The following is a 9739-nucleotide window of genomic DNA, read 5'->3' on the forward strand; positions in this document are numbered from 1 at the left end:
CCTTGGGATCAAATCAGCAGACTCTTGGCTGAATTCGCACACTGCACCAAACCACAATGTAGTTCCTTGTCTATGGGCTAGTGCAGGGGTCAGCAACCTGCGGCTCCGAAGCCGCATGTGACTCACCCCTCTGCTGCGGCTCCCTGTCACTCAAAATATGCGTCACAAATCTATTTGGGCAGAGAAGCACCTGCATTTGGGAAGGGGGAAGGCACTTCCAGCTCACCTACTATGCATAAGCTCTGAGTAAGTTGGAACTCTACAAATACATTAACATGACAAAACGAAGAGCTCGTTGCTATTTTAGAGCACTGAGAAAGCATCCCAAAATATGCTGTGGTATAACAAACATTGAATTACAGGATATGAGGGTGGGCTGGCTGGCATGGTCACCCATGCCCTGAGTGACCCTGAGATGTATTGGGACACCGGTGCTCGGTCATGGTTGCTTAATGGACTCTTATTAGAAAGCTCCTAACTGGGCTTCACAGGCCGCCCATACATACCAATTATATTTTTCTTAAGGCAAGGAAACAGAATAGTTTGAAAACCATGGTTTCTGGTTTAATATGTTGTATGAATGCAGCCAACTGTGGGCTCCACAACGTATGGTTTAGCATTAAGGATAAAGTCACAGGATAAAGCCTGTGGCTACCATAACTCAACACTTCCCAAGACATTCTAAGAATAATTTATTCTCAGTTCTCCAATTATCACAATTTTAAAGCTGCTGGTGTAGAAATTGCACGTGCCAATGCTCTCTAACAGTGAAACTGATACAGGACGGGCTTTTTTACTTTCAGAATATCCGCAAACTTTGTAATCTCTGAAAGTCCCCTAGATTTTCACAATGCTTTCTTTTAAAAATGCTTTCTTTTAAAACCCACTAAAGAGAGGAAAAGGAGTACTGGCACGGTACATTTCTCAATACAATGGTACCTGGGTACTAGGCTGCTTCAAAACTCGTTGAATTTGGTACTCGATGCATTTTGACGTGAAAATGTTGTTTGTTTGGTACTTGAGGCACTGCAAAAGGAAGTTGGGGGGGTCAACGGCAGAGAGTGGGCAAGAAGTCAGCCATGCTGGGACGGTCACTGTAAAAGGAAGTGAGGGACAGCCACAGAGGGCGGACAGGAAGTCGGCCATGCTGGAAATGTTGCTGACATCGGAAAAGGGGCAGATAGGAAGTCCTTCCTGACCAAAACAAAAGGTCACATGTCAAGTCACATGATTTGTTTGGTACTCGTCCTTTTTAGTACTCTACGTGCCTCCCGGAACCAATTAAGGACAAGTACTGAGATACCACTCTATGTGGTTTTTCTAAAGTGGGGGATATTAAAAAGATGTATGTATGCGCTGACAGCCTAAAGTGTGTTTACCTCTGCCAAATGACTCTGATGGTTCTTGCAGGCAAACAGCTTTTTTCCTATCCTGCTAATCCCACACCTGTTATCTGCTGAGCCCCCGAGAACACAAGTCATTTTTTTGGCTTCCCATACTTATCTTACACCAGGCTCCCTGCCAGAGTGTTCAGATTCTACCTATAACTGTGAAGACAGCTATTAGTTTGTAATGGAACGTGAGAATGACCTTGGAAGATGGAAGGAAGAGAAAGCTGCCCAGGAAATAATCAGATAAAAGGGAAGAGGAGCTGACAAATGAGTAATGGGCAAGAAAAAAACTTAAGAAAGGATACACCCTAAGTAACGAGGTGGTAAAGAGAGACAGTGGGAGTTTTGTACTTTCAGGCTTGCAAGTTTCTGTTCATATTCTAATAATAAGTTTGAATTTGTTCATCTTGTTGTGTTTCCTGTCTGGTCTAACTTGGGAGGCTGATATGGTTCTGATGTCATGTGAGGACGAGGCATTTAAAGTGTGTATCACTCTCATTCTGTGTAAAGATTTGCTCTTATAACTTCACTTATGGAGAAGGGCCAATTTAAGGGTCATGATTTCCTATCTGAACAGGGCACCATTAAGCTGTTACTGGGCGGGTGGTTGGGAGGAACAAAGCAATAAATATGTTTAACCTTTAAAAAAAAAAATACTTATCGTACATCAGTTAGCTCCAAAGTATGTTTCCTTTCTTGCTTCCTGGTTGAGTTTGTTTGCTTTTGATAAATAGCAAAGGAATATGGCCTGACTTTGCCAGGTCTCGCTATTCGCCTCAAGTCAGTCAGCACTACAAACCTGATGGCGAGGTGGAAATGGGGGGGGGGGGGAAAGCAAAGAACTTTTCAATGAAGGAGAATATTTGTAGCTCAAGGTTGAAATGAGGGGATGCTTCGTGCTCTCTGAGCTTGGTGGCTTTCTTGCCAACCTTTCATTACCTAAAATAGGTAACATCGACAGTACTAGAAGAGGGTGGGGTTTGCACTCAGCTTATATTCTAGTGGCTTGCCCTATGACCAACTGGAGGAGTTGGTCTTAGAGGTTCTTTACTTGGGCTGTTTACTATTACCTTGTTTGGCAGTTCCTCAATTGGGGTATTATTTACTCCTTGATTGTTGGACTGATGCCAATAGTAAACAGCCCAAGCAAAGAACCACTAAGACTAACCTCAACAACACTGTTCGGGCAAGCCACTAGAACAGGGGTCCTCAAACTTTTTAAACAGGGGGGCCAATTCACGGTCCCTCAGACTGTTGGGGGGGCCATACCTGCTGGGTGGGTGTGGCTAGGTGGTCATGTGACTGGGTGGTCATGGCCAATTTAGCAGTCCGTTAAACAATATACACAATTTAAACTTCAATTTGTTATGCTCCTGGGGGTGGAAAGCAGATTAGTGAAGGGATGTAGCTGCCTGGGGAGGGGGGAGGGTGAGGGACTTCTGCTTGTGTGTATCTCCCTCCCCCAATCTCTCTCTAGGCTGGGGAGGCAAAAAACAGGCCTGTTTTTGGCCTCCCGGGGCCTCTGTGCATCCCATTTTTGGCCTCCTTCGCCTCCAGAAGATAGGTGGGGGCCGGTGGGTAGGTGGGGCGATGTGAACAGGGCGGCCTCGTGGTCCCGTGTGGGCCCGATTAATGGCTGGATGGTCCATACCCGGCCAGTGGGCCGTAGTTTGAGGAGCCCTGCACTAGAATATAAGATGAGAGAAAAGCCCACACCTTACTAGCACTGATGACGTTACCTAGTTTGGATAATGAAATGTCTGCAAGAAAACCACCAAGCTCAGAGAGGACCAAGGACTCCTGAAATAATGTTTTCATCATCCTGGAGTAGAAATGTTATCTACCCATCCTTTAGTGGGCAGAAAACTAGTCTGAGATGAAATGGACTCTCTTATTCTACCTACCTAAGCCTAACAGATTTACCCACTTTGCATGGCTTTTGGATGGTGTTGGCATCAAGAGAAGAATCCTACAGTTACCATGTTTCCCCGAAAATAAGACCCTGTCTTATATTTTTTTGAACCCTGAAATAAGCGCTTGGCCTTATTGCCATGCGCTCAAAAGCCCGATTGGGCTTATTATCAGGGGATGTCTAATTTTGGGGAAAAGGGTAGTCCTCAACTTATGGCCATAATTGAGCCCAAATTTATGTTGCTAAGCAAGACAGTTACCAGTAAGTGGATTTTGCCCCATTTTACGACCTTTCTTGCCACAGCTGTTAAGCGAATCACTGCAGTTGTTAACTTAGTAACACGGTTGTTAAGCTGGCGGGGAAATTCTGGGAGTCGAAGTCCACACATCTTAAAACAACGACGATTGAAAAGCATTGCTCTACTTTGTTGCACAATTAGCCCAAGACCTAAATCCCCAGCAGGGTCCTGGGGGCACTCATCTGCCCAGAATTCTCCAACCAGCAGTGCCAGGTCCCTTGACTCACCTGGTTTCTTAAATTAAACAATGTTTAAAGCAAACATGATGAAGCTTCCAGCATAGCTTTTACTTGCAAAAGTGCTTGCGTGCTTCAAGGGGTTGCTTAGAAAATAATAATAATAATAAAAAAATAGCAGGTAATTGCACCCACGATTCTCTTGGAAGGGTGCCCATTTGCCCAGAGAAAGAACAAATAAAAACAAGGGAGAGGCATACGTTGGGGGGGGGGAGGAATTAGAGAGGGTAGCAGGAAGCTTTTCTGCTTTAATGATGTCTCATTACAACTCTTTTATGAATGGGCCAATCTTCTGCTGCACCCCCTCCTGGAATGCCATTTTGGGATGCTGTCCACCACACGCTTCTAAATTCCAAATTTAATCCCCCAGCCCCAAAAGGTTGGGGACCCCTGACCCTTAGGTTAACCCAGCGGCTGGGAAATATTGTTTCAGAAACAATTAATAAAACTGCGCACTGCCCTGGAGTCTGCCAGGCTCCCTTTGAAACGTGTGAGGAGATTGAATGCTTTAATGAGGCAACATTATTCTTTTCAAGCACAGAAAAGAACCCAGAGGAGCAAAATATTTTTCGAGTGGGGACAAAGGTGGGGTGAAAGCCTATTGCTTCCCTTCCCTTTTACGGCGCAGGAAGTTTAATAATTCCTTTGATTACTGCACAGAGCCAGCTAGCCATGATGAATAAATCACAACAGTACACAGAGAGAGAGAATAAAAATGCCATTAGAAAGATCAATAGCTGATCCTGTGTGCAAGCACACCTAACTAGGCATACAGAGACACACAAGGTGTATAATTACTCCGCAGCAAAATGAAGGATACACTTCATACAGCCTTGAAAGAACTGTAATTTACTCTTTAACAGCAGTTATCAGAGCTGAACCACCAACCAGGTTTAACAAGCTAGAGGATCTGTGGTTCATCTCACATGCCTATCCGAGTGATTAGCATAATGGCCAGGTTCATATACAAAAACATAATAGGGCTTTTTAGGTTTGGCTGAGAGACTATGATTTATAAAGCATGATTTACATTTAGCATACACTTAGCTAAGAGAGCATTTTTTTAAAACAACAACAACAACAAAGCTTTTAATATCATTTTAAAAGTCTTCCGGCCGCGTGGAACTACAGGCCACTATCCACGGAAGGTGGAAATCTCCATATTGCATTTGGAGTTGAACACCTTCAAAGGCAGCTTGTTCCTGTTCTGCCTATTCTACATCCTAGTTAACCTGAGAGTTAATTCTGACCTTATGTTACTGTTTTAAAATGAGTTTCAGAGTGCACAGTGACGAAACCGACATTCTCTTCCATCGGCTCATTACCTCTGCTTCCCAAAGGCTCATTAGTAGGAACCGGGGCTGCGTTCAGAATGGAAAGTGGACTTCCATCAGCCCCTGCCAGCGTGGCCGAAGCTTGAGGGCAACGTTGTCCCCAGTGCTAAGAACTTTTGTTTTGGCTGATTTCTTATTGAAATTTAAAGAGAGAGGTTTATCCAGTTCCCAACAATTTCCTGCTAGCACTGCTGGCTTCCTGCACTTGTCACAGAAAACATCACCAAAGGGACGCAGATGTTTCCCAGACCGTCTTCTCACATCCCTACTTATGCACCAGAGGATGCTTATCAAGAACTTCATGGCTGCTGTTAGGGACTCAGCTAGATGCCTTCCAGATGCTTGGATCTTCCTATTGAGTCGTGATGGCTGGGGCTGATGGAAGTTACAGTCCAAAACATCTGGAAGAGACCGGATTGTTTTCTCTGCCTAGATTTGTGGACTTTGACTCTGCTCTTTATCTTATGGGCCAGCCTAAGGCATCCTGGCAGCCAACTTTCTCCCGCCTCGCCACTCCCTGCAAGTCACCGTTCCTTATCAATGCTTGTCCTCTCTTTACATTTGTCCTTTAGAATGAGTCTGCACCAGCCTGCAGTTTGCTAAGCCTGCTCGGTGGCACCGACCACACTGCAGTTGTTTAAAAACCCAGCACATCGGAAGGCGCAGGGGGCGAGATCAATCCCACATGCAGTCTTGCAGGTCGAGGGAATCCAACCTGGCTTTGCAAAGGGGAATAAAGGCACACCAGATCTGTTCACGGCAGCAATTTCATAGCCCTCTCACATTTATTGTCATTTACATAGAGTGCCTTGTAGAAACAAAGATTCTCTCATTCTCTCTCTCTCTCTCTCTCTCTCCCCCTTTTCTACCTGCTTGGACCATTTTACCTGAATCCAGCCACACTTTATTTCCAACCTTCAAGATTACAGGGTTGGCCATCTACAAGGAACTCCAAGACTAGACCCCTCTTCCTGAAAAGCAAGCTGACCTGGAGATTTAAGTCTAGATCTCCCAGAGGTGCAGCCTAGATCCAAGACTGTCCCCCCTTCATCCCCATGCCATTCCTTGCTGTCTAACCGCCCCCCCAAAAGTGGCGGTGGGGAAAAGCAGTCAGAGCTGCTTCACCCTGCCGGTGGGGTCCCCCCTTTCCTCTTCTTCGCCCCCCCCTTAAAACAGTCCTCCAGCCCTGGCAAGTAGACCGTTTCCTCCAGCCCAGAGCCAGGAAGAAAAAGAGACCTCTCTCCCTCCCTCTCCCCTAGGCCAGCATCACCACCCAGCCAGGTTTCTCAACTCCCTTCAAAGAGGAGGCACAGCCAGCCCCCCCCTCCCCGAGGAGCAGGCTCCGGAGGGGTTTCGGAAAGCCGTTCCTTAATCGGATTAAGGAGGAGGTCCGGATTACTTTAACTAGGAGGAAAAGCTCTTCGGGACGGTGCCCTTTTAATAGCTTCCCAGCACAAGCAAGCAAGCCGGCACGTTGCTTGGGGCCAAGGGCTATTATTATTTGGGGGGGGGGATGCAAGTAGGAGCAGGGCTGCCGAGAGCTCCATAAACACCGCTTTCCCCGGGCTGGTGTGGGGGGGGAGAGAAGAGATAACGTGTCCATCTCCGGTGTTTTCCCTCCGCTTGATGAAGGGCGCCCCCGGGGACGGGCTGGGGACGGCCACCGCCTCCGCTCTTTTCCAAGCCACGCTCGCTCAGCGCTCCTTAAATGAGCTGGGGGGAAGGGGGGGGGTCCGGGCACCGCGCGGGCTGCTCGTGGCTGCCTTATTCTCCGGCCAGGTGCGGCTCCAGAGCGACCCTCCCGGGCTTTGGGGGGTGGGAGGACGGAGGGGTGCAGTCCCAGCCCGGCGCTGGAAGCCGCAAGCTCGGGGCTCCGCTCAGCCAGCCCTGCCCCGGGGGTAGAGGGGGGGGCTCAGCCCGAAAAGTCGAGGGGGGGGGGTTGCAAGTCAGGTCGGGCGAAGGCGCGATGCTCCTCTCCGCTCCTCTCCTCCCACGCGCCGCTGTCGCCGCCGCCGCCGGGGAAATCCCCGCCCGCCTCGGCCAGCCGGCCGGCCGCCCCGCCGCTCACCTCCGCCGCGTCCAGCTCCATGTCGACCAGCTCCACCTCGGGCCAAGGTTCCGCTCCCAGCTGGGCGAGCGGCATTTTGCGGCCGCTTGGGCTAACGGAGGGAGCTCCCCGGAAAGCTCGGGCAGGGCGAGCGAGCGGGACTCTCCTCTGGCGCGGCGCCGGCACACTTCGCGCTTGGCTCTGCCTCGCCTTCGCCCTCCGCGCAGCCCAGGAAGGCGAAGGCGGCGCCCAGCGGCGGCTCCTGGCGCCCCGATTGCTTGCCGCACGGCTGGCGGGGAAACGGGAGGGAGGAGCTCCGCGGCAGGCTTCCACCGGTTCCCGACGACGCCTCCCTTGCAGTCCGGGCTGGCTCTGCTCCGGGCGGCGCGGCTGGCTGGCTACTCCCCGCTTTTGGAGGTAGCAGAGCGGCTGGTCGAAGCTCCTCCTCCTCCTCCTCCTCTTCTTCTTCCTCCTCCTCCTCTTCGCTTTCCTGGTTAACAGCCGCTCTGGTTCGGTTTAAGCGAAGAAGGTGGCCGCGTTCTCACGACACCGTGACTCGTGATTCGCTCTTCATTCAACCCCGTCTTCTGCCTGCGGGCAACCCGGCACCTTTGCCCTGGCTGAGTCAGCCCCGCTTGCTTAATGAGCCGCGTGAATGGAGGTGTGTGTGTGTGTGTGTGATTCAGTGGTGAAGTCCAATTTTTTTTTACTACCGGTTCTGTGGGCGTGGGTTGGTGGGCGTGGTGTGGCTTCGTGGGTGTGGCTTGGTGGACGTGGCAGGGGAAGGAGACTGCAAAATCCCCATTCCCTCCCCACGTTGAGGCCAGCCAGAGGTGGTATTTGCCGGTTCTCCGAACTACTCAAAATTTCCCGCTACCGGTTCTCTGAACTGCTCAAATTTTCAGCTACCGGTTTGTCAGAACCTGTTAGATTTCACCCCTGGTGTGGTTGTACCAATGCACAGGACAGGGCAGTGGTGGGTTTCAATTTTTTTTACTACCGGCTCTGTGAGTGTGGCTTGGTGGGTGTGGCATGGCAGGGAAAGGATACTGTAAAATCTCCATTCCCATCCCACTCCAGGGGAAGGTTACTGCAAAATCTCCATTTCCTCCTGATCAGCTGGGATTTGGGAGGCAGAGAAAATTGGGAGGCAGAGATAGTCAGAATTTTTACTACCGGTTCTCCAAACTACTCAAAATTTCCGCTACCGGTTCTCCAGAACTGGTCAGAACCTGCTGAAACCCTCCTCTGGGACACGGTAAAAAAAAAGTGAAACGTGGAGTTACTCATCCCAATTTTCTGGGCTGGTGTAACAGACTGCACCATTAATCATGGGGGGGGTACGCCCTACATATTGGACTAAAAAAGGGGGGCAATTCAGAGTTGGTGCGACCACATCCTATGTCCTGCACTATAAACTAGGATGCTAAACATCGTAGGTTCAGGAGGAGAGAGAGAGGAGGGACTCCTACAGAAAAAGAGACTGGAAAATCTGCTTGCGTTCAATACTTTTATCATCCATTCTGGCTTGTTTTACAGGTAACCAGCATGTCTAGAAATCTCATCAAGAGAAGTTCTAAATAACAGAGTTGAGGGAGAGACGTGGTCAGTCAAGATTTTGTCTTAAGAATATCATAGCATGCCACAAAATAATCATTGGGGTGAAGATATGAAAGGCTTCTAAATAGGCGTTTGATGAAAACTTGTGTTCTGTTGTCTGATTGTTTGCCATCTTCCAATTGTGTGAAATGGTGCATCGTAGGGCAACAATTTTTGAATCAATGTACCTCAAATGGAGGAACGCGGTGGCTCAATGGCTAAGATGCTGAGCTTATCGATCGAAAGGTCGGCAGTTCAGTGGTTCGAATCCCTAGTGCCGCGTAACGGGGTGAACTCCTGTTACTTGTCCCAGCTTCTGCCAACCTAGCAGTTCGAAAGCACGTAAAAAATGCAAGTAGAGAAATAGGGACTACCTTTGGTGGGAAGGTAACAGTGCTCCGTGCGCCTTTGGCGTTGAGTCATACCGGCTACATGACCCCGGAGACGTCTTCGGACAGCGCTGGCTCTTCGGCTTTGAAACGGAGATGAGCACTGCCCCCTAGAGTCAGGAACGACCAGCATATATGTGCGAGAGGAACCTTTACCTTTACCTCAAATGGGGTAACATACAGAATCTATGACTCCCAAGGGATTGAGATTTAGCAAAGTTTGTGGCTGCTTCACAGCTGCAGCACTGCCACATTCACATGATCATCATTTCCAACACTTCCTGCCGGCTTCCTGCAAGGAAAATCAATGATGAAGCTGGCAGGAAGTCAGAAGTCACTCTCACCCCCCACTGCTTTCTTGCCTACCTGTGCTCATTCCATTTCTCCATTTAGGTAAGGAAATATCGCTGAAATGATAGTACTTACAACCCAGTTCCGAAGTTCAATGGTGGAACCTTTCCCCTCCCGCTCCCCCCTCCCCTGTGGTCACATGACCACATTTCAGGTGGTTGGCAGCCAGCTCGCTTTAATGG

The 9739-nt window shown here is 49.2% G+C and overlaps 1 protein-coding gene across 6 annotated transcripts in view; it reads right to left on the reverse strand.

The window, feature by feature from the left end:
• The window catches only part of RPS6KA1 (ribosomal protein S6 kinase A1), a 107607-nt gene extending 99709 nt beyond the window's left edge, over positions 1 to 7898 (reverse strand). The window contains exon 1 of one of the 6 annotated variants that reach the window (XM_034413552.3): positions 7240 to 7898. In XM_034413552.3, the coding sequence (XP_034269443.1) occupies positions 7240 to 7314 (75 nt within the window). In that variant the 5' untranslated portion in view covers positions 7315 to 7898. Of the gene's footprint in view, positions 1 to 939; positions 1229 to 7239 lie in introns of those variants that run through there. The other 5 variants (XM_034413554.3, XM_087876954.1, XM_087876955.1 and 2 more) reach the window with 5 other exon arrangements.
• Positions 7899 to 9739: the final 1841 nt, after the last annotated feature.

This window comes from Pantherophis guttatus, chromosome 10, assembly GCF_059756535.1.
Source record: "Pantherophis guttatus breed Tessera chromosome 10, ASM5975653v1, whole genome shotgun sequence".
Lineage (NCBI taxonomy): Eukaryota > Metazoa > Chordata > Lepidosauria > Squamata > Colubridae > Pantherophis > Pantherophis guttatus.